At 30.8% G+C, this 25,913-nt stretch overlaps 1 protein-coding gene across 1 annotated transcript; it reads left to right on the top strand.

Annotated features, from left to right (window-relative positions):
* Nucleotides 1–940: 940 nt before the first annotated feature.
* On the top strand, nucleotides 941–4,330 carry LOC106106999 (aldo-keto reductase AKR2E4-like). The gene is made up of 7 exons (XM_013287665.1): nucleotides 941–1,023; nucleotides 1,394–1,480; nucleotides 1,748–1,930; nucleotides 2,471–2,587; nucleotides 2,931–3,098; nucleotides 3,411–3,608; nucleotides 3,974–4,330. The coding sequence occupies exons 1-7, from the start codon at nucleotides 967–969 to the stop codon at nucleotides 4,211–4,213; spliced, it is 1,050 nt and encodes a 349-aa protein (XP_013143119.1). The 5' UTR covers nucleotides 941–966; the 3' UTR covers nucleotides 4,214–4,330.
* Nucleotides 4,331–25,913: the final 21,583 nt, after the last annotated feature.

Genomic DNA, 25,913 nt, shown 5'->3' with positions numbered 1-25,913 from the left:
TATAGACTAAAAATTATAAATGTTTGATGGTAACAAAATTTAGTGGCAAATGATATTTTTTGTGTCTATATTTTTATCTGTGATGTCTATTTTAGAGACCTGGGGTTATATTTGATTCGGGGAGTATTGTTTTGTTAGTGAGGAAGTTGGATATGTTTTTTTGTAAAATAAAATAATACTGAATTTGTTACGTGTTTCATTTAATATAGAGCACTTGAAGTAGATTGGGTCAATATGTATGTACAGTCAGCTACATGAATGTAATTACTTTTGGAAGTTTCAGAAACTTGTATACGCGGTTACAGAAACATAAATGCACGAATCCGTCTTTATGCTTCCGTCCACTAAGACATGATGTTGATGAATACATTTAAAAAAAAAATTGAAACCGAAGGACTATACCAGTTTCTAAAGTTTTGTAAACGAATACATTTTTATACAGCTTACTGTACAATTTGAACTGTGTTTCATGTCTTTAGATAGATGGCGTTGTTCTAAAAACTTAATTATGTACTAAAATAAAAGTATTCTAATCCTAAGTAACTTAGAAATATATAGGATAAATTGTTTAAATATAAAAGTATTGCTGGTTTTAATACACTTTTGTATTTATAATTAAAAATCAAAGACATAGCTAATAGAAATCGTTTACTTGCTTTTTTTAGATGCGGGATTATTCACTAACAGACTCTTAAAAAATAGCGCATAATTTATTTATTAACTAATGATTGTTTTAATAAATGGAGAAATACACCTAATACATTTTATTTCCGTATCGCATTGCGTGCTCTAATTACTTTGTTCAAATTTGGGTGTTAACAGATGTTTTGTTGTAATTTAATAACAATGTTTTATCTGTTTGGTATTAACTATTAAATAATTGGCTGAAGCACAGAACAGATCAGATAAGCTTATAACTAACGTGCGGTTAACGGGGAGTTAGTTGTACGTAGATTATCTGGCAGCATGGACGGCGCTCGGCTTGTGTACACAGCACTGTTTGCTTGTCTGAACTGCGCCCGGGTATGTTATCCTGCTTTTGTACTATAACAAGCATGTTGGTACATACTAAATTCTGAATAACTTGAGGTTAATCTGACTTTAAAATAACTATTTCAAAAAACTATAGTAAAATGTAATTTACACAATGTGTTTTTATTTGTTTGGATGTCTATGGGCAGCGGTTGACGGTTTTGACGGATTTAGGTGGCCGCTTGCTCGTTTGCCACCTTGTAATATAAAAATACATCAATTTCCTTTGTTTTCTAGTTACAATCAGTTTTATTTTATTTACTGCCATTTTGACGGTCTTTTTATGACAAAATCTTTATTGGAATATTACTTATTATGGCAGTAATCGTGCCACTGCAAGTACAACATACTCTCGTAACAGGTTCTAGCGACGTTGACATTTACTTTGAACGATGGCAACCAGATTCCAGCCGTGGCATTGGGTACTAGCTTGGGTCATCTTTCTGACGTAAGTAATTTAGATAGTTAATACATACGAGTACTAATATCATAAATGTAAAAGTTTAGATGGATGCATCGATTTTTGCTAGAGTTTGTAGACTAAACGGCTCAACGGATTTCAATGAAATTTGGTATAGGTGTAAACGATATTCTGGAAAAACACATAGGCTACTCATTTTTGTTTTTTTTCACGCGACAAGACCCGCGGGCGAAAGCTAGTATGATATAAAAAATCTAATGTTAACAATGTGTAACGTCTAAATTGTACTCGTAGGGAACCCGTGTGCTACCAGTGAATCATTCCTTGGCTCGCGCGGTACAGTGGGCACTGGAGGCGGGTTATAGACATATTGACACTGCCACGCTGTACCGAGTCGAAGATGAAGTCGGCTTGGGACTACACAACTATCTGAAAGAGACACATACCAACAGAGAAGACATTTACATTACTACTAAAGTATGTACTAATATTTCTGTAAAAGTGTACACAATCTGTCATTTTCTTATTGTAGTCAATATTATCGTTTTCTGTTAGTATCTCATTAAAATCTTGCTAATCAATGTTATCGTTCCGGCACATAAAGCCACTACTGCAGTTTGCCGTCTTCAGCGTCCTGCAAAATCTTTGCAATTTATAGCCGATTTAAATTCTTTATGTATTTAACTAACGCAAAAATATTTTTACAGATGTTAACAGTCATATCAGCGACTATTGACACTATCAAATTGGTCATGAATTCAAAACATATTAAGTTACGTGTCTGGTTTTGCAATTATCACATCATAATGCTGTGATGTGATAAATAAATTGGACTGAATTTACCCTACGATAGTTCTGGGGAATGATTACTTCTGAAAATATCTTGAGCTGTTTAAGCTTTTCGTAACGCGTCAAAACGAAAATTCGTAATAAAGCTGGGGCAAACATTACCCTCTTTTCAAGGCCGACATTCTTAATGCGTATGATTTTTGTTTTACTTATTGTTTTGTTTTATAGCTATGGAACGACGCTCATGAAAATAATGAAGTGACTCCTGCGTTAATTGCTTCACTTGTGCAGTTGCAACTGAACTACGTCGATTTGTACCTCATGCATTATCCAATGGCTTACAAGGTGATTGTTTAATTTTTATTCTTTAAATATTTCCTTATAGACTAAACTTGGCATACAAAGTTTTACTCATCTTAATATCACGTCCTTAAAAGTAAAAAAAATAATTAGTTTCAAATAAAGCCGTAAGCGAGCTTGTAAAATAGAATTTTTCTTTTTCGTTAATATTCTTCTTTGTTAAAAGTTTTTATTTACTTTGATTACTTTTAACGGATATTTTTCTATTCATTATACAAAGTCCGTTATTACTTTGCTACTCGAGTTTGTATTTATGAGTTTTTTCTTCCTTTTTCATTAAGACGACAACAAAAAGAAGTTTACATTTTAATGATTTTTTTTTTCTTAGAAAGACGGAAGTATAAGTTTAACTGATTATTTGGAGACTTGGAAAGGAATGGAAAATGCTTATAATTTAAACCTTACTAAGTCAATTGGAGTATCCAATTTCAACATAAGCCAGATGCAACGACTTTGGGATCATAGTGTTATAAAGCCAGCTGTTTTGCAAATAGAGGTAAAGAAACAAACACATGTTGCATTAGTTATTTATTAAACAATTCAAAGATATACAAGTTATAACATTTTCACGTGACATATAGGGACATATAGGACTTGTTATAAAGGGTGTTTTTCGGTCAGATCACCGATCATTCGATTCAATGATATTTTTTCCCATTGCATCGATTGCCAATGATGAAAATTCTACTACTCTTGGAACACATCTCTTATACAATCAGCTTTAAAGCACATTGAATATCTAGAAAACATAAATACTGTTTTTAAATAAGTGGTAGATTATTTACATTACAAAATAATATTTATAAAGGTGAATCCAACTATAACACAAGACGAGCTGGTTGATTGGTGTGACGAACACGGCGTTATAGTGATGGCGTACAGTCCTTTCGGTGGTATCCTAGGTCGTAAGTCAGATGCGCCTCCGCCTCGCACCGACCATCCTATACTGAAGAGAATAGCTGCTAAATACAATAAGTCTGTGCCGCAAATACTATTAAGATATTTGGTAAGAAGTTTTGTAAAATCTAAACTGACATTTCCAGAAATGTACAAAGAAGTAACAAGACAAACGATATAAAAGTTTTGAAATCATATTTATTCGTTTATCAACTAAGACCTTCTACTATTTATTTTTGTGATCAATAATTAAAACTAAAGATTTTAACAAGTAATAAGAAACTAAACTAAAGAAAACGCTTAATAAAGTATACCTACTAAATGGACCGTAATTAAGAAATCTAAGAAAAAGCTCTCAAGTTTGATTTACCAGATTTTATTTCCAGATTCTTTCATTTCTAAGAAATTTGTATTGATTCTTATTTTCTATTGATTGTATAGAGGAAATATTAGAGAAATTTCTTTTTCTTTCAGTTGGACCGTAAAATGGTCGCCATTCCACGTTCTACAAATAAGGAACGAATAAAACAAAATATTGATATATTGGATTTCTCGCTCACGAAGGACGAAGTTAAAGAATTATCTACTTTTAATAAGAATTACAGACTGCGGACTCCTGCAAAGTGGTACTCACATCCTCACTTCCCTTTTGAAAAGAAAAATCTAACTGAGAAAGAAATTCAGTACATAATAGAACATAGCATTGAAGACTAAAACAATAGATTATAGCTAAATGGTTTTAACTTAAAAGCGATAATTTCTTGTTACTTAAGTACAAGTATACCTAAATAAATATCACTTAATTTGCATACTAATGTGTGTAATATAAAATTAAACTTATTATATTTTCTCACTCGAATAGGTTTTATATTTCCAAACTTTGAAGTTTATAAAAGCTCAATGGAAACTTAAAAGGAAAGTTTAAGAACATTTCCTTTGAGTTTCTAATTCTTAGCCTTGGTAGTTAATAGTCAGGTAAAGTTGTGAAAGTTGAAATAATATTCTTTTAATGTTTATCAAAAAATCTACATACAACACTGAAAAGACACATAAGGACGATCAATACTATATTTCAGTGCCGTTGCCAACTGAGAAGGATTATATTTTGATTGACATGTTATACCTTGTTATTCCAAATCTTGTTTGAAAGACATGTGTACACCTTTTTGCAACCATTTCTTCGAATAACGACAATCTGATAAATCCTCATAATCTCTTGTAACATGGTAAAAGTGAATTTAGTAATTTCATTTCTAATACTATGAAATTCAAATAAAAGAAGAAAGAAAGAAAAGAAAATTGTATATTTTTTCTGAGTTTATCTTCCTATGTTCTATAGGTCAAGGATAAAGGCTTTCAGGGCTTAAAGAATACATCTTCTGTGAGTTCTCAGAGCATTAATAATTCAAGGAGTTGGTACGTACTTGCGGTGTTACTCTTGTATTTTAATCTCGGAAGGCAATAGTTGAAATTCAAGTTTAACAATTTACGAACAAACTTCATCTTGAGTTGACCGCACTCGACCCCGGTGACATAAAGTTTTATAAGTGGCTAGATTAAGGATTTATGTCTCTCCTGTAAACAATTTTGTATTTGTGGTTATGTTAATGCCTCCTTATATTAACTAGCTGTTGATCGCAACTTCTTCCGCGTGAAATTAAAAAATACTTAAAAATATGACATATGTTACTTACTGATAACGTAGCTTTTTAATGGTGAAAGATTTTTTTAATAGTCCGAATAGTTTTTGAGTTATTTCAACACATACAAATCTTTCCTCTTCATAATATTAGTGTAGACATAGATTAGTACAAATAAGACAAAAAAATAGATTTTTCTGATGCCGGCACTGGAAAAACCGTTTAAGCTGATTGCTAAATTTTAATGACTGGACGGTCTTGTTTAGCACATAAGAAATAGTATAAAAAGTCATTTAACTTAAAAAATGAGTGACTTTTTGTGTCAAACCCGTCGGTTTTTACTTACTTTTGTTTGGTAACAGCATCATGTAGTACCTGCACATCAATGTGATACTGGAGTTTTCCCTAAAGTGGGGATTGAACTATACGTACATGGTAAATGATGGGGGTCGTTTGTTTCTCTCCCTCGAGTATTATAACAATCGAATATTCGACTTCTACTATAAATATTTATAGTTGGAAGTTTACCTTTATAAAATACTGCAGTGTTTTTACATAGACAAATAGAGATTTTACTTATTTTACTTTCTACTGTCTCTTTTTTAAAATGTTCTACTAAATAACTTGATTTGCTTATAAAAGTTGCTCATTTCTTATAAAAATGTTCTTATAAGAATAATGTTTTTCCGTAGTGCTTCAGTTAATAAACCGTTCAATCTCTTTGTGATAGATTATAATAGACTTGATGTTGCTTTTATTAGTTGTATATCCATTCAGATTTTTTTTTATTCAGTCATAAAAAAATTTATGAAAATTCAAAATATAAATAAAAAAAAATTGACAATTTTATGGTTTATAAATCAAAAACGTATTCCCGTTTTACAACATTACATTGCTTTATAAAAATAGTTCTTCCTATTTATGTGCTCGCTAACGACCGACTCTGCAGTGAGTTTTTGTAACATTACGAACATTCCAGAGATAAAGTTAGATTGTCTGCTTTTTATATGGAATACTAGCTTTTACCCGCGACACCGTCCGCGTGAAAAAAATAATAAAAAAATATAGCCTATGTTACTCACAGATGTATAACCTTTCTAACGGTGAAAGAATTTTTAAAATCGGCCTAGTAGTTTTTGAGCCTATTCATTACAAACAAATAAACAAAATTAACCTCTTTATACTTTAACTTCCACTGTATTTCGACATTGTATCTTAAATTTTATTTTTTCAATTCCGTTAACATTTAAAACTCTTAAAAGTCACGTATATCGTATTACTAGATTTTACTTTATAAGCCATTAAGTTTTCATTTTGATATTATTACGGTACAGTATAATACAATTGATGTACAAAGTACATAATATGTTAATCAGCCACTGCTGTATTAAATGGAATGATTAACTAAACAGTGAATTATCGAAGCAAATAAATGTTTATCATACGACAGCTGACTGATTGATATTTGTCTATGACAATTTATACCATAGTGTTATATGTTAATGAAAATAGATAATCAATTTATATGATTTCAATATAATTCTATATGCAATTAGACCACGGTGCTATTTAGAATTTCCTTATTGGCCCAGAATAGTTTTGAAAATCGCTTCTTTTTTCATTAACATAAAATTGTAATGCAATTGGTCATTCTATACTTCAACCGTAACATAAAGAAGTCTAAAACTATAGTCATTTGTTTTAAAAATGACATGAAGAGAGTAACTAAGTAGGAATGTGTGGAGAGAATAATATTTTTCTTCAACTTATTTGAGTAACACTTCTAACATAAACAAGTATAATTGTAATTAATTACAATTCGACAAAAACTGAAGTCCAGATTAAAAATATTATCTTCCATCGTACATGCATTTAATGCAGAACATAAACTTAAAAAACCCACATGGCTATTTTATACGTTTTAATGGTAAATTATTGAGCTTTCATGAAACGATTGAAAGCATCGAGTTCTATAATAGCATTACGTTAAGAGCTTTTTACGCTTGCCTCTGTAACACAGCAGAGCACTTTACACAAAAAAATAAATAAACGACACTATTTGTTTGGAAACTAACCTTTGTACTCCGCTTACGTTATTTGTTAAAATAAGTGCAACATTTGTTTAAACTTTGTTGTGAAATGTTTAACTGTTTCATGATTAACTTGACAATTAATAAAAGCTATTTACATCGTATCATAGTGATGTATTATATAAAATTACATTAAATAAGGACATTAAGTCTATACCAATCCTAGGAAGTAAATAGACCCTATATGCCTTTTCCACACTTTTCTTATTATAAGACATTAAGGGTTGATAAGTCAACAATGAAACGTAGAAAATTACTGAAAAACGTTTTACTAATATTTTAAATGCGAATGTTTAGATGGATGGATAGTTTGTTAGAGTTTATAGCCTAAACAGTTGAATAGAATTTGTAGAAATTTTGGTACAGATGTAGATTATAATCTGGAAGAACATATAGACTACTCACTTTTTTTTAATTCCACGCGCACGGAGTCGCGGTCGAAAACTAGTAATTCCATATAACCGCTAGTTAACCCGAAATTGTGAATCACATCGGGCTTTTTATTGCAGCGACAATTTGAATGTTACACGTCGTTAAGCTCCGATTGAAATAAATTACATTCAGAGTAACGGATAGCAAGCAAGCTTTTACACTCTCATTCATTAAATGGTCAATAAAATTTATATCACTCTATTCACCCGTTCGGTTTTAAGTTTAACCGTGAATTTCCATTGGCGAAACACTTGTACAAATGACGTCTCTATTTTTTCAATAAGAATGAAAGAGATTCCAAACTGTACACTTCGTTAACGCTTTGGTAAATGTACGGATGTGTTGGTAGTTTGGAAATCCGGTGATACATAAATACCTTTTCGTAACGTCACAATAAGAAATTGAAATTAGACATTTTTTATATTGTGGTTTTTGTAAACATTAGCATAGGCGTTACGGGGAGGATCGGAATAAAATTTAAGCAGTTTTTTTACACGACGATTGTTTTTAATTAATTTTAAAAGTAATTCAAGATTTGCAGTAAATTTCAAAGTAAGTTTGTTCAAAATGGAAAATATAATAGGTAATACTTATATCATTTAAAATTAATGTTACTTATTATGGGATAAGCTTATCCATTACACTTGGCCAATTTTAGTTAGAGTTTCCCTCTCTGCTCTTCTATCAAATTGTAAGTGAGCCGTAACAAATAAAATATTGACGGGCCCTGAAAAAGGGGCCGACCTCGTTTTCAATATCTCGCGGTATACGACGTATAGACAGAGGAAACCACACAAAGTGGAGGATTACTTTTGATGGATAAATGTGTATAAATGTTTTCTTGATTCTTTACTTTCATTTTTATTTTGTTACAATACGTTAGAAAGTATATGCAACCGTTAATTTATAGATATAATAAAATTGGAGTGTTTGTAAAATCAAATGTAAAAGTCCAGATTTCGGGAAAATTTGCGTTGCTGAAAATAAAAGTTGCATATTTAAAATATCTATCTGTGTGTCTGTCCGCACGCCACGTTTGTTCCTGGTAATGTCCGAAACTGCTGGGCCGATTTAGACCGGACTTTCCCTGAAGGGTAGCTGACATAGACAGTGCGTGGATGACGTCCCGGGCAACAGCTAGTTTCTGAACATAGTTTGTCTTTACTATAGCTTAAATTTGTGAATTGTTCCTTTTTGGAACTACAAATTTTCCATATTTTTTTGCAAAGCTCCAAACAAAAACTGCGTTTTTCTTTTGTGTTTAGGCATTCGACGAAGTATGACTAAAAATTTCTCATTGATTTTATATACAAACTGGAAACAAATCTTATTTTATGAACGAATCAAGACGTATCTACGAGTACCAGTTGTCATTGTTTCGTGACTATGTTCCATATTTCAAAGTTCTAATTAATTTCTGATACAAACCGTATCGTTGACATGATTCGTATGCGAAATAACGCGTACACGGAAATGTATTTAGGCGGGCGTTATTGTTGTACGCACGAACGGGAATTGAGGATTAATCGAATTGTGCTCTATTCATCAACGTCTTGCGCGTGTCGGGCCGCTCGGAGGCCGTGCGGTTTGTATTGGACCGATTTAAGCTCGTTATAGTTAATCAAATAATATGTAATATATGGTAATGATTACAATAATGTTATTATAATTTCAATGGGCTTAAAGACAAAGGAACTATAACTATACAGAAGCGATGCGAAGTAGCTTGGTTAACATTTAAAATTTTAACTTTTGAATATGAGAGAGATATGTGGAATGAAAGTCAAATATTTTGTTTAATACTATTATACCACAACATAGAAGCACAAAAATTACTATATTGTAATACTGGCAACACATTTTCTGTATATTTTTACAAAGTGTTGAAGTTAAATTACGATTTTATTTTGTTTTTTTTTTTTTTTAAGGAAAGATATGTACAAAGTATTAGATAAGTCGATCTGCATATTGAGATATCAAAGTATAAATATTTAACTCCTACAGTTATATCCAGCGCTATATCTCCCGCGATCTTATATTTCAGGTAACATCCCATGAGCATACATTACTTGTATCTCTTGAGGACTCAGAGCAATTGCTGTACGCTGTGTAATCACAAACCTGCCAGCAACAATTTGAATAATGCATTAAATTCTAACGTATTCTATCTATATGTTTAACGTGTTCTATCTTCATAAAATACTAGCTTTCGCACGCAACTCCGTTCGACGGGTCTTTGAAGAAAAAACAAAAGTAAGTAGCCTATGTGTTCTTTCAGACTATCCTCTACATCCAAGTCAAATTTCATCGAGATCCATTTAGTAGCTACAAACTCTAACAAACATCCATGCATTTATCTCTACTGTCGTATTTATAATATCAGTAAGATATTTATTTCACCTTTGCAATAATTTATGCACAAATATTATAACTAGTTTATGTAAGATACGAGTATTAACAATAATAATAAAACTAAAGTGGCAGGTATATCATGAAATTCGGATATATAATTGCGAAGCCTAGCCGTGTCTTCCACTTTGCTCTTCACTGAAATTAAAGCTCGCTTCAAATGTAACCAGACCGGAAATTGAAAGCTCCGTGCTTTGACTCCTGCCCCGAAAATGTGTTTTTTAATTTTATATGAAAGTGATAATTCAGTTAGTTGTATATTTTGAAAATATTTATCCAAATCAAAGCATTTTTAAACAAGTATTTCATTGGAAAACTAGAGCATAATTAAGTATTGATTTGCTAATATTCATTATGTAATTCTCGTCAACTTTTAAAAAAATTACAAATCTAAAGTTCTCAACCTAGAAAAAAAAAATTCACGAAAATTCAAACAATTTATTTAAAAAAAGAATAAAAAACACTATCTTGGAGTTTGTGCACGTATATTCGAAAATCACTAGCCGAACGTAAAAGCTTGCAAATTCTCTGTACAACGTAAGTATATAGATTCAATTAACAAGCTATAATGTATTTAAGTAACAATGACAGCTCACTAACGGCCTTTAAAAGGTGTTTCCATTCACATTAGCAAACCATTAAGTTTAATATTGGCGAAGCGAAACAAATACTTTGCAAAAGCTTATTGTGGCCGTTTTTACTTAACTTTCATTATGATTTTTACAGAGTTTCTTATTATACATTTACATAAAAAAACCATAAAATGGAATGTCATCAAAGTTGACCCTTTAAACATTAAACGTATGAGCAAAAGTTATTAATCCACCTGCAACACTCAGACTTTTTAAATTACATATTACGGTATATATGTGAAAATATTAAGTTCAACTATAATCCTCGCTATAAAAATTTTATTCCCAAAAGTAAATCAGATTTCGTCGACACAATGCAAAAAGTATAAAAGCATATATCAAATTTATTTCAGGAAATGCACATCTCTTTCAGATATTTTATTCACGAATAAAAACTCTTTCAATATTTTTTAACATAAAAGAAATTCAGTGTGAAAGAGAAATGACTGATATGCGTTAATATTAAAATTCCTCCAGCAACCGAATGCTCGACGGACTGTGAAAATTTCCCTCCGTCTGTCTAATTTTCTAGAAATTTTCATCCAGTGCCCTTTCAAGTCCAATAATTCCTTAAGCTTTTAGGTGAAAAACGTCAGTAAGAGTTATAAGACTTACCTTATATGAATAAACGATAACTTTACGACAGTTTTAAATATTACTAAAACACTAGTTTTTCACGCAACTTTTACTGCGCGGATTGAAAAAAACTTAGTAGTCATTTGTTGTACTAGAGTATGTTCTACAATTGTGCTACACTTCATCGAGATCCGTTAAGTCGTCTCGTTTCTTCAAGGAAGACAAACATCTATACATCCATTCAAACTTTAATATTTATCGTACCAGAGTATGATTACGACGCAAAATTGATTAAAACCAGTTGAATCTCTAAACTTAGCTACAAACAATAAAAAGGTTGCTTATTTCTAAATAAAAGTGATATATGATAAATAGCTACATATTTTACCATCCAATGTAATTAATTGATTCATTACATCCATTCATATATCTTTGTTTTGAAAAAAGCAAACCACCTGCGTCCCTACTTCGTTTACCGCTTAAATAAACGACACCACATTGCCTATTTCACTTTTATAACAAACGATTTGATAAAAAGTATCCAATTATTATTTGTTGTACTGAGTTAAATATAACAAGTTTAATATTATAACAAGTTTACAAATATTCTAAACAAAACATTGTATATATAAAGCGATCTTTGTCGCAGAAAAAAATCCTCGACACTATAAAGGGCTCTCTGGATTAGCCAGCCATTGGTAGCTGCTGTGACGTGGTTAGACAAGTGGTAGACGGTAGGCCCTATAACTTGCGTAGATTTTTCAGTTAATATTGGCTCATGTCAGATCATTTGATAATTGCACATTTTTAGAGTACACATTTAAAAAAAACTACCACATTTGTTACCAACAGAAAAAATACTCAGAAAGTTTATCTTATTGCAACGTCCAATTTGCGAGGTCAAAGTTAACAATAGCTTCGCGTAAAATCCTTAAAGCTGGCGTAGACCTTTGATTAAACTATCGCACAACTGACGTGTGATTGTCGATTGTTTCGGAGCCCATTCAACTGTTTAGTTGTATAACTAAAAATCGAGTAGTGTGCGCTCCTCCAAATAAACTGATATGAATCAAAGCGTGATTAAACAGTTGTGCGATGGTTTATTCAAAGGTGTGCGCGCACTTTTAGTGTTACAATTTACATATATAAACTTTGTATCCGACCTTCCTTTACATTCAACTACATTCGAAATTTTGACTAAGTGCAAACTAGATTATGCGTAAAGTTTCACCCTTACTTAAACTGCTAAACTTTAACACACATGGTTTAAATTTACATACATAAATGTGAGAAGTTTAAATAACTTGTTTTGACTACAATAAACCTTATTATTAAAAAGAGGAAAGATTTGAATTTAAAAACTCCTAAACCCATTTTAAAAAATTATCTCGATATTAGAAAAGTACAGTGTCACTGAGTAGGTATTAGCTATATTTATTACTAGATTTTTTTGTTACTCTCAGAAGTGTCAGGAAAATCTAGTAATATATTACTTCAGTATAATAAAATCTTGTAACCGATTATTCGACGCAATCTTAGCAAAATCTTTCAAGTCAAATAAAATCCGCACCACTGATCAGTTTATGCCCGTTTGATCTTTATTACGGCAATATTTCTTTTTCTTTGTTTGCTGCCCTCATATTGCTTTTACGGGAATCGGTATTTAATTGTGATATTATTTTTAAAGGGATCGTATAAAAGAAAAAAGAATCAGATAAATTTTGTTGACCGCTTTTCCTTTGGTAATTTAACGATAGATTCAATAATCGATCTTTGTCCATTTTTGTTTATTCAAAGTAATTTCAATTGACATTTTTCAACTAATTTCTTCAAATTTAGTCGATCACAAAATAAGTTTAAGGTTAAATTTTTTTTATGAAATATAACTTTGGTAAAAACAAAGTTAATAACTTTATTTTATAAGCAACGCTTTGCAATGTGATTACACTTAGCTAAGTTTATATATGACTAAGTTTTGTAACCAACTGGGCCGTTTTCATAAATTGTGTTAGCCATCGTAAATTTCGTCGGGTAAGCAAATAATCCCTAACTCAAAACACTATTAACACTTAAGTAGTTCAAGAAAGTTTCCTTGTATTATAATGTAGTTTACACCTACTCTAAATGCCAGCTCAAATTTCCGAGGAACATATGAGCTTTACGAATCATAGCTTTATGAAGATTTCGGTTACGGTCGAATACAAAGGAAATGAGAAATTATATTTACATGTCATACAGCTGACAATATCATTTATTGTCTAAGAATTAAAAAAAAATGTAAGACAAAATTTAAATTCATAATATAAAAAAATTCTGTTATATTATACTTATACTTAAAGGCGTAATTGTTTCGATATGCGTGTAATAATTTCATATTATCACTGAATTTAAATACAGCTATTTTAAAGTTTTTATTTCTTCAAGAAGAACTTAACATCTACGCCTAAGATCTCAATATCCACTCCTTTAGTGAATCCCTTTAAAATAATTCATTTTGTTTAAACTATGCATAATAAAATCATAACTATGCAATAAAATACCAGATTGATTCATACATGTCGGAAATATAAATAGGTCGTGTGCAATTAATATCAATTGTTGATTCAGAGTGTACGTTATTAGTTTCTATTAGGTAATGAATACACACAGTTCATTAATCATTTAACACTACGCTGCGCTCTGAGGTCACCGCTCCTATCTAAACGTTATATACATGTTTGTTGATCATAGTTTTAATTAGATACCAAAATATAAGAAACCTGACTATGTGAAGACAAAAGTTATCGACATAAAGCCAGCTACACACCAGTTTTAAATGAGGATTCGAAATGTAGACTTAATTACATATTTTTATACCAATGTTTTTCGTTACTAGTTCATCTTAAGAGAAAATTAAAAATAAAATACGCGTCGATATCCAAGTGATGGAAGTAACACAAGAACCTTTTAATTAATACGTCTCCATTTGTACGAAGCATGGTACTTACGGACCCTTTGTTCCCTAGTGACATATGGAATATTTTCCTTATAAAAATGTTATTTTTATTCTTGATATGTGTCCTTGGTAACTGAAAGGTTAGTTAATTAATTTGATCATTTCAACGAAATTCTTGTAAAATCATATCAAGGGAAATATGAAATTTATTCATGCAATTTAAAAGTCGATATTTGTTAAAGCTGTATTTATGATTCGCAGGCGAGTTACGATGAAGAAGTTGACCAACGTAGTGTTTACCGCGAGCTCTAAAATTGCCTCATGAATATGTAACGGTACAAAGTTACTGTTCTCCGCAGCCACATTCCCTTAGTTTGCTTCGCATTATTGTCATTCATGTTGTCTTAGTAGATTAAGATTTTACAATAAAGATAAAGAGATAAATGTAACAATATTACATAATAAACTTTATATAGCTCAAAGACATGCAGATATATTTGTTACGGAAAAAAGATTAAGGCAGTCACGAAAAATGTCAGTCGGATATAAAGATCACTATCTTAAACTAGAGGAAAACGCTACGCAAAGAAGTATACATTTTAAAATGCTATTTACGTAGGTATTCATAACAGAAATAAATGTAATTTTTTAGGTGCTTTCATGTCTTAAATGCTAATGTAAAAGATCAACAAGAAAATGGAATCAGTTATTTCAACCTTATCCACAAAAATTCTCAAAAAATATTTTCATAATTTAATTTCATAAAATTTCTATTCATAATCTGTATAGAAATGATATTTTAAAATGGCTATAGTGAACAATAAACGGCTCAGAGCTAAAAGAGTTATGTGATCAATCTATTTGAGAACAATACCGCATAAACAAAGACAAACAGACAATAAAGGCTACTCCAACGAGAAGAACATAAAACCCTACGAGTGACAAATGGCCATATATTTTACCGTTCAATACATTTCGGATGATGTATCGTCCATTTGTCCATTCACATAACATTACAATCGCCTAAAATCTAATCAACTTCAATCTACAAAACTTTTTTAATCTGTATTTTACAGTTACAATGTATCGTAAAACATTCAGAATCACAGTATACAAATTACATGTTTTTTACACAATTTGTTACAAATAATAAAATACAAAAATCTGTTACTCTCGTTTTGAATTACCATTAAAATGTGAGAGGTATATTAAATCGGTCTCAAGTGTTTAATTCGGCAATTAAAATTGTCACGAGAGCTTAAATACTAAAAGTAAAATAATAGCTACAATTGTACTTCGAAAACTGCAGAATTTTTATCTCTTGTAAAACATTAGGAATGTAGTTTTCATGGAATAGTTTTTTTTGTGAATCGTTATCCGTTATCTGAATTTATTAAATCACAGTATGACGTAGTTAAATGTAAAAGTTCCACCCCGAAACTTTCAAACATATTATTGCCATATCTTTAATGTTTTGTGAAAAAATGCATTACTAGTATGGTGTTTACGGTACTCGAAACCAACGGGAAAAATGTCATGTTGTAAAAAATAACCCCAAAAAAGGTTTTTATTCTCTTTTTTTTATAAGGACTTTGGTTCCTTAGAACATGTCAGACCCATAATACCTTAAACTAAATACCGAAACCATACAATTATAAACAAACACAATACAAAATAAGAAAGTCAAAAATAAATAAAAAAAAAAAAGGTTAAAAACAATTAGATAAAGCTTTACACCATTTAGTTAAAAACATATTTTAACTCTGACTATCGCTGATTGATATTACATGGTTCATCATAATGAAGAGCATTACACTACTTTCAATATACGTAATTTAAAATTCATTGGACAAAATCGAATTTTGCGAGGTTACGTTTAATGATATTTAGATATTTATTTGTCAAAAGTCGTGCTGCCTATTTAGTCATGGTATAAAAGGGTTTACGTAATTTATGCTAAAACATATTTGAAACACTATTTACGCTTTTTATGGTGACGCCCTAAAGGTTTTGTCGTTTTCCCTCTTAGCTGTCTATCTTTTCCTTTAAAAGTATTGTTTGGAATCTTACAAGAAAGAATGTAATGTAGTTTATAGAATACTAATGTTAAAATAATGATTTAAACATCCGGATTAAACGTTTTGTCATAAGGTGTACTAGTTAATATTCCTAAGTCCTGCCTCACGAGCTCGCTCACGTTCAGCAAACGTTTGTGCATCGACGAAATACACGCTAAAACAATTCCTGGAATCCAAAAACAAACAAACTTAATACAAATTGAAATTTGTCGTTTCCATTGGAAAAATTCTATCCAATTACAAACGTCGGTGCACAATAGTTTATTTGACGGCGATTTTCAATTCAATTTAGGAGTTAGATATTTATTTTTAAATATAACACAGTAATCTAGAAATAGTAATTATCTCCCTTTTAATGTCATATCAACGACTAATGTAATTTCCTAACAAAATTATTATTGTTTAATTAATTTCGTAACATATCAAGAATCCAAACAATACGCTATTCTCCACAATTCCAAATATAAATGAGCCAATTACGTTATACGTAATTACCCATATTTTGTCTCCGTCAGCGTATGAGCTAATTTTACGTAGAGCTAGGAATATTATAATTTTAGACTGGCCACTTTGTGAAGTTGTTGCCTTTGTAATCGTGACCACTTTTTGCTTCAGCTATGGCTGTTGTGGTCGATGGAAAATTATTTTTCTATAAATATACTCTTTTTTGTATATTGTTTTAATATTTTTCACTATCATGAAGAAAATAACTATTAAGCTAGTAATAAAAAAAACTTAATTAAGAATTCAGAAAAAAAAAAAATAAGTTTAAACACAAAAAAATCTTTTCTTATAGTGGAACTAAAATGTTGAATGTATCCTATTAACTAATTATTTAAACATATTTAGAACGTACGTTTTTAATATTTTGCGGAAAATCTTAGTACAGAGTTGCTAAGGTGTTAACAAGTTTTGCTAAGCAAGTACCTTTAAAACAGCCATATTACGCTGAGTTTGAACAGACACGCACCCGCTGCTTTCAGACTACAATTACTTACATATATTTTCCATGTTAACTAAGTTTGTTTAGTTATAATAGGCTGCGAACTCATTAAGAGTTTCATTATTTATCATTTAGTTTTTAATTTAATAAAACATTAGGAAATTTTTATTTTATATAAAAACGCTGTTCTACTTTAGAATTCTTTGAAACATCTGTAGCTACAATTGTCTCTAAGCGTAAGTTCCGTCAAATCCCCGAAGGCGGTAACCTGTGACCTTTTCACATTAGATGATAAAATGTCAATACGTTGTACAAATAGAAGCGTTCAAATTACGTGTCCTCTTTCCGTAAAGAAAAAATAAACTATGGGACATTTGTATATTATATTATCGCCCACACATTACATACAGAAGTCGCCTTTGCTTTACACTTAATAAGTTTTTAATTGTTAAAACTACATCTGTAGGATTAGGCGTAGTAGATAATAGCGTTTGTTTTTTAATTATCTTCATTAGTAGCAATGTTAGAAAGACAAACGAAGTACACTTTGTGTTTAAAATTTATATAAAATACCTTTGGGAATTTGTCGGAAGCATTCGCGCAATAAAAACGCTCGTTATCTGAATTCTCCTCTTCTCAAAGAGACACAATGTTCTTCGAAAAATAACAAAGGGGAAAAATGACTTTAGAAAATTTTACATTTGTGTTTCTCTTTTTGTTTATACGTGTTAAGAAACATGTGAGAAAATATCTTTATTACACAAAAAATACTGAAATATGTATTATCGATGACATAACCTCAAATGAAGTCAAAGATTGTTACTTAAAAATCTAAAAGTATTTTTAATTTAAGACAAAAAATTTTGCTAACATCTGTAAAACATTCTACTAAAAGTGAAGCTTTAATTTTGTTTATCTTCGTTTAGGAACGCCTAGAGCTACGCGTTTTTTTTTACAAAAAATTATGTTTCTGCTCTAGTAGACGATAAAATATGAAAATGTACAACTTTTTTCCAACGTTTCCAGCTACAAATTTAGTCCTGAGTAATTTTACATTTAAGTAATGAGATTGTAAAATCTGCCTCAACAAATTCGTCGTCCGGAAATCAACTTGACTATAAATTCGTCCCAATTTGTATCCATTTGTAAGCGGAATTTGCAATCAGCAAAGCTTCTTATTTCTTATATCACTAGTAAGATTTCAAACGATGATAATTTCATTTACGGTATACATTCGTTGGAACTGGATTCTTGGTGGAATACAATTAGACAAAGATATTATCTAAAGATCTCATGAACGCAGATTTCGCAGAAATTAAGTGATCAAAATCAAAGTAATTTTCTATTCTTAGATGTAAATTTAATAATTCATGATTTAAAGGAAATTGCTGCGAACTTTTGGCCTGAAATAAAATTAAGGCGGTCCCGAATCCTTGAAATATAAATAGCAAAACATCACTATGTAGAAATATATAATCTATGTAACAATTTCTATTAAAAATCAATATGAATAAAGTTCTCTTGAACACATAAAAGCAATTAACAAATAGACTGAACATATCATAACATTTTGTTAGTCTACAAAAATGGACAAAAGACTTAAAAGTCAATTTAAAATAAGTCACGTTTCGTAATAACTATGACATTTAAACTATAAGCAAACTTGTCTTTTCCAACTGGAAATAGAGCATACTTTTAAAAATCAATACTTTAGAATTGCCACTGAAATAACTACGCTCGAAATAACTTCGTCTGGCGCGATGAAACATTAGGTTTTGCTCTATTTCCCCAACTGAAGTAAGTTTGTTTTAAATAGACGTAGTTTTAACTAGGCAAATAAACGATTTCATCAAAATGTGGTAAAAGTTATTTGTGTAATAGGAATATTAAACTTCTAAAAACAGTTTAAACTCTAATTATAGTCAGAAAAAATATAAAAAGAAAAATAAGAGAAACATTGTTGAATTTTATTTCTTTTCGGTGTTAAAAGCACATGTTCATATACCACATATTACAAGTTAGTTTCTAGTAGTCAAGATGTACCTAATGTTACTATGCCTTACAATAAATAACGTGGTCACACACTAAAAAGCCATTAACAACAATACGAACTACCCTCACATGAATAATGTCTTCAATTAATTTTGTGTCTATTGTTATTGTGTTTCATTGTTAACATTAAATAACTTCAACTTACGTTTTCTATGAACAGAATTATTTCTTACTTAGCTTACGAATATAAATATGCCGAAGTGACGAGCGGTTTCCAGAATAAATTCTGAAAGCAGATCATATGACGGAGATAATGTAATAACAATCGCGTAACATTAGAAAGACCATCCTTAGTTGACCACTATCTTAAATGAAAACTGCACAACACAATATAATCCGAATGAAAACATTTACAAAGATAAACCAATTGATTTTATGATAACAAATCGCATCATTCCCCCATTCAATGACAACGGTCCTCAGTCATTCGATCGTCGACTTGACATATATCATGCTCCATGCACATTCAGCCTCAATATTATTAATGGCCAGTAACTTTAATCGTTCAAAAAGTATCAATCATTTCGACCCGTTAAATAAATATTTGAATCTAATAAAAACGATATTAAAAAGAGGAAGAAGAACTGACACAATCAAATGTGCTATTGAGATTTTATTATACCGCCAGCTTTCGGCTTTCAAGTCCGTCCGCGTTAAATTAAAAAAAAAGAAAATAAGTAGCCTATATATTCTTTTATCTATGCCAAATCACATATAGATCCGTTTAGCCATTTAAATTATAACAAACAATCATCCAACAAACCCAAGTTTACTGGACTACGTAATAAAATTCAATTTCATAGTTCAAGGAAATTTTAGTTATGTGAAGAAATTTTGCATTGATTGGAATGTTTTATGTACAAAGTCTTGCTGTGGACATACAAGCTCTCGAGTATTCAAAGACTAAACTACGTATTGTGTGGAATCTAGATGTTTGAAAGGTATGTAACGAACCATGAAATACCGTTATTGGCTTTCATATAGCATCCTTCCGTCGTGCCAAAAGTCTTTGGAGAAACGTTAACCGACGTTCGCTTTGATTTTGCTATATTCATTGTATAGGAATGGATGTAATTTTCATATAATATAGCAGAAAAGTGTACTAAAACATTAAAAAATATATATTTACTTGAATCTACTTGCTTATCAATTTCATCAGATTTTATTGTATTAGATACTTGATGGATATTTAATTAAAATTTGGAATACGAGAACAGTTAGGTGAAATTTCATTAACTTCTTGTAACAAATGTAATGGAAAAGGTAATTCTTACTTGTTCGATGAGACTTTTATAGGTTCAATAAAGGAATAATACTTTTGGTAAGAAATATCGGCGTATAAAAGATCAAACAAGGATACCCTTGCCCGAGCTCACGTGTAACGAAATGAGCTATTTAAGGTTAAGAAAAGGTTTTATTTGGAACAGATTTTAGTTTGATAGAAATGTGTTTTATTATTTACAAAACAAAAATCAATTTAAAGTTCATTTCCTTATTATTTTTCGTTTTATTTTCAGTCATCTAGATCTGCTTTAAATGAAAGAAAATGTCAACTCGTTAAATTCTTGGAAAATAAAAATGTAACTCAAATCATAACAAGTTTAATTTAAGTTTGAAATGCAATCACAATTAGCATAGTTAAAAATTAGTTTGTGCAACTCGAAGACGGAAAAGTTCGTAGGAAAAGTTTAAACAGAAATATGCACCATGTTTTTCCAATTCGTATTAAAAACTTGAATGTTGTAATAAGTACAATTTGTACTTCGGATCAGGAAATTACAAATGGTTTTTTTTGTATTTTTATAAGTATTAACTGACTTAGGGATAATACTAAAGTTATTTTTTTTATTTAATAACTTTTCACCGAGTGCTTTAAACAATGCTCTATGCTTTTTACTTTTAAGACGTTCGGAGATTTTAATTATACACATGTAATTCCTTTATACAACGCGTACGATTTCGTTGGTATATTGAAAATTAATTATAATGCTATTATCAAGTATCTCAAAAGCACTAATTAATTCCCGATAATAACCTATACGATGTTGACAAGATTCCCCAGTAGCGAAATATCGTGTACATGAGAATGTATTTAGACGTTATTGTTCTACGCACGAACGAGCTTTGTCGATTAATACAATTACATTCTATTCATCAACGTCTTGCGCATAGCAAACGTGCTTGGAATTGCTCGTTATTACTGATTCCTAACTACCCTACGTGGTTAGATTTGTATCACAACAATTACAATTATGTCCAACAAAAAAATATTAATATTAACTCCAACCATTGGGGATGTCTTCCATTAAAACACTAATAAGAAATCTTTATGTATTGTATGAGAAATTAATACATTTTTATCCGCATTATTAAATACTGGTTATCGCACGCGACCCTGGCTGCACGGAATAGAAAAGAAATGAATAGATAGTTAACGTGTTCTTCCATAATATGTGCTACATTAATGCCAAATTTCAGCGAAATCCGTTGAGCCGTTCTGGGAATACTTAGTAGCAATCCATCAATCTAAACTTTCGCATTTATAATAGTAAAGATTTAAATTTTTGTTGAATTAAGAACAAAAACATTATTGACGATTTTCATTATTAAATTGTACATAAATAAATAACAATGAATAACAAAAATTATTTCTATTTGTGTTCACAGACATTTTACAGTTAATATTATTCTGTTGAGTTTTTGACTACATTCTACATGATGAGGGTAGTTGATCCGTTTACAGACAACCAAAACTATTCAACCCAGATGTCAAAGGCCCAGTCATCGTGTATCACATGGAATTAACCAAGCTTTATCTTTCTCCATCCAAAGTAATGCCTGTCCGACAATAAGATTAATGACACTGTAATTCCGATGAGGAATATGTGAAAAATGCCTCGATACTGGTAACATATCGTTTTTCTTCATATTAATTTGTCTCTAAGCCCATCATTACAGGTAATATTTCATACAGATGACGAAAAATGTAATATTCATGGACTATTAAATATCGTTTATCTCTGAAACTGATTTAAAAAGGGAGGAACTTATTTAAATCAGTAGTTCCGATGAATATTATCTAAAAGCGGTTCCACTTTTAATCCTCGTACATTTTCTCATTTAATAATTTAAGATCAGGATAATAACAACGAACTAGAACGGCTAAATTAGTTTTCTTTGAAGTTATGTCCTGTGGGAAATAACTGGTGTATCGCGGGTAAAATTGCTACAACTCCGAAATGTTCAATATTTAGCAATACCAGTAATTGGTTTGTTACATTTGTCGATAAGTTATTATTAACTTATGATATATAATGATATGTGATTTGATTTAAATGTTGTTAAAAACATAAAAACAATGTGTTCTTTTACGTTATGTTCTACAGCTGTACATTTCATCGATATCTGTTGAGCTGTTACATGCAAAAAAACATTCGTGTTTACAATATTAATAAGAAATTGAAATAACTATTATTTAAGAAAGGATTTTAATTGTTATTATGTTTCTCTTTACAATAGAAAAAATGGTTTGAATTCCTTACTTTCGACCGTTGCTAATAATGACCTTGGTTTCATTTCTGAGTTAATTCTTTATTATGTATCTATCTGCAACATTTTTTATCTTTCTGGTCATTTTTAGAAAAGTTATTGAAATTAGATATCAATGTAATTCTATTTCTTCTTTTTGTAGATATAATAAGCATAAAAAGCCAAAGCATTATCTAGGTATCAGGATAAAATGAATTAGGTTTACGGCCATCAAATGTAATCCTCCAATTTTCTGTTGACTTTCCTATCTAGTCCCCGAATATCCTGAGATATTGAAACGGGGTCAAGCAACAGGGGGTCGGAGTTTGGGGGCTTGGGGGCTCCCTCCTTGCCGCCAATATGTCATTTGTTACGCCTCACTTAAAATTCGATTGAGGATCATCGCCGTGAAACATTTTCCAATTCTAAAAGTAATCGATGAAATAAAATTTGCATTTCATCAAGACCTTACTTAGAAATAAGTTTCATAAAGTGAAAAATATGACACCTATTTCTAAAGTTCTATGCGCTTAGAATAACTATGTGTGACAATGTTATTGGGTTATTGATTTTTTAGAACTCCACAAACACTTATTAAGTAGACTCTGGAATTTTCAATAAAGTTTAACGCTTTAAGTGTTAAGAATTATAAAAATAATTAAGATCTTAAATCGTTTTGCAAGAATAAGCGCACGTTCTGCAATTATTTATTGAATTTTTCCGATCTCTATCGTGAACCAGCTTCATAAAAGTAAATTAATACGTAGTCACTATATCGTTGCTGTTATTTGAGTTATATCTTTAAAATTTCAATGCAGTGTGGAGGAAAACATTTTGGTCGCAAGACGTTGTAAAATGCATGTAATATTGCTACAGCTGCAAAATGTGAAATATACTAGTGGCATGACTTAAAAAAGCATTGTTACTGAGTGCACTTCGGAATATTGGTCTAGGTTTCATTCCCTAGGGCCACACGGCGTATATCAATGTGATTGGGTATGGACTATATACCACAAGCTGAAATTATATATGACAAACTTATGTACATAGATATTTAAGTGCACAGACAAAAACTTAATATAGTGCTCGATTGCTTCCTATAAGTAATGCAAGAAATATACTAAAACAGAAAAATCTTTAACCAATTAGTTAAAAAAAGGCAGGATTTTTACTATTAATTTAAAAAAAAAACTTTGCACATTTTAACAATTTTCTTCAAAGTAATTGGGCCCAGACAATAATTATAAAAACTATAAGATATCTTACTAATATTATCAATGCGAAAGTTTAGATGGATGGGTGGATAGATGGATGGATGGATGGATGGATGGATGTTTGTTAGCGTTTGTAGCCTAAACGGCTGAACGGATGAAATTTGGCACAGGTTTAGAGCATAGTCGGGAAGAACACATAGGATACTTTTTATCCCGGGAATAGTTACGGTTCCCGCGGGATTCATTAATTTAGTTTTTTAATGTTTACTCGATCATTCTGCAACGGTTCAACATATCTTATTGAAATTTGGCACGGATATAAAAGAAAGTCTGGAGTACACATGGGATAAGCTTCATCCCCGAGAAATGTCCGGTTCCCGAGGAATACGTAGCTTTTTGTAATTTATATAGTTCGTATGTTTTCTAATACCACGCGGACGAAGTTGCGGGCAACAGCTCGTTCTTTATAATTTTAGTCATGAGAAAAACTGTTCTAAATTCGAATTGGTTGTTTTTTTTTTTGTAAAAAAAAGTGCTCTTAGACATTCGCAATTCTGTGATATGAAAAGGCGACGAGCGTAAATGAATGAATTATATCTGCTGGTCCTCGTTTTTTTCATGAAATCCTCATTTCTCTGCTCGCGACATTGATAACGAGGTCGAGGATAGTAATGTTCATTAAAAAATACAAATCTTACAACACTTTACAATCTTTCATAACTTATTCAGTCTAGGTGTCACCATTTTCAGTTTAAAGACGAAAGCTCTTAGTTACAGTATAATTATTAAAGGATATTCCCTTTTGAGATTAAAGATATTATTATATTCAAACGTTAACAAAAGTAGAAAAGTTCTCAGTTCATATAAGATAAAATTTTCTATCGGTTGTTTCATGTAAATGTATTGATTATGTGAACCCAGCACGTTGCATTACTAGTAACGTGAAATTGTGTGTGATAATGTGCAAGCGTTCGAGTTTGGACGTCGAGAGCGGTGGCGTCGTTAAATATTCATGAGGTCATTTTAGCTGTTGCACTACAGTTCACTATTTCTAGCCGATTTCTAGTACGGTGACGTCACAGGTTGAACCTTACATATTGTGCTCGTAGATAGTTACTTCGGGGTATTGTATACTAGCGTACTCTGGGACGAATTGCGAAACGAGATTGAAATATGTAACAGCGGCTTTTGAGATATAGGCTTAAACTCAATATTTCATTAAAATTTTAGAGTTTGTCAGATTGTAAGCGGCGCTTACAAAGCAAAGAATTTTAGATTCGTTTCAGAATTCGACAGTAATTTATATAAAAAACAATTTTCGAAATATTACTTCATTATTGCTCAACGTTATGAGTCTAGTTAAAGACAAAAATTGTCTGCATACACTCGATTTAACCGAAGTTTTCGTACAAATAAATCATTTTTATCCATCTGAAAAATACATTTTTGCATATGACATGCATCGAAGTCGATAATAACATTACTTTAACAGCTTTTAAAGCTTTCCGCGTCCAGTGCAAAGCACTTAACAGAAAAAATAAATACCCGTTACCACGTTCCACGTCAACTGACCTTTACGTAACTGAAACACAATATTTTGGTAAAAGCTTAGCACATTTTAATATACATTTTTAAAATCGACAATATAGGATTACATTAAAATGTCTTGCTGACTGTACCTTAATACGAAAAGAATAAGAATCAAAATTAGTGAAGATTGTTACCCTACTGGTGGTATAATTTCCACCATTTTTCTTTCTATAGGTTACGGAAAAATAATAGATCAACTTTCTAATAAATCGACTGGTAGTGACGTATATACAGCAACTAACGTTCAACTTAATTAATGGACAGTTTCCAAGCCATTATACGTGAATGGCTCGTC

This window comes from Papilio polytes, unplaced genomic scaffold (genome assembly GCF_000836215.1).
Source record: "Papilio polytes unplaced genomic scaffold, Ppol_1.0 DF822067.1, whole genome shotgun sequence".
NCBI classification, from domain to species: Eukaryota; Metazoa; Arthropoda; class Insecta; order Lepidoptera; family Papilionidae; genus Papilio; species Papilio polytes.
Note: the sequence above shows the minus strand (reverse complement) of the source record. Positions and strands in the feature narration are given on the sequence as shown.

Coding starts and splice junctions, on each gene's coding strand:
- LOC106106999 (XM_013287665.1), top strand. CDS start 967: ATGGACGGCGCTCGGCTTGTGTACACAGCACTGTTTGCTTGTCTGAAC. Junction 2,588..2,930: donor ATTATCCAATGGCTTACAAG/GTGATTGTTTAA, acceptor TTTTTTTCTTAG/AAAGACGGAAGTATAAGTTT. Junction 3,609..3,973: donor AAATACTATTAAGATATTTG/GTAAGAAGTTTT, acceptor TTTTTCTTTCAG/TTGGACCGTAAAATGGTCGC.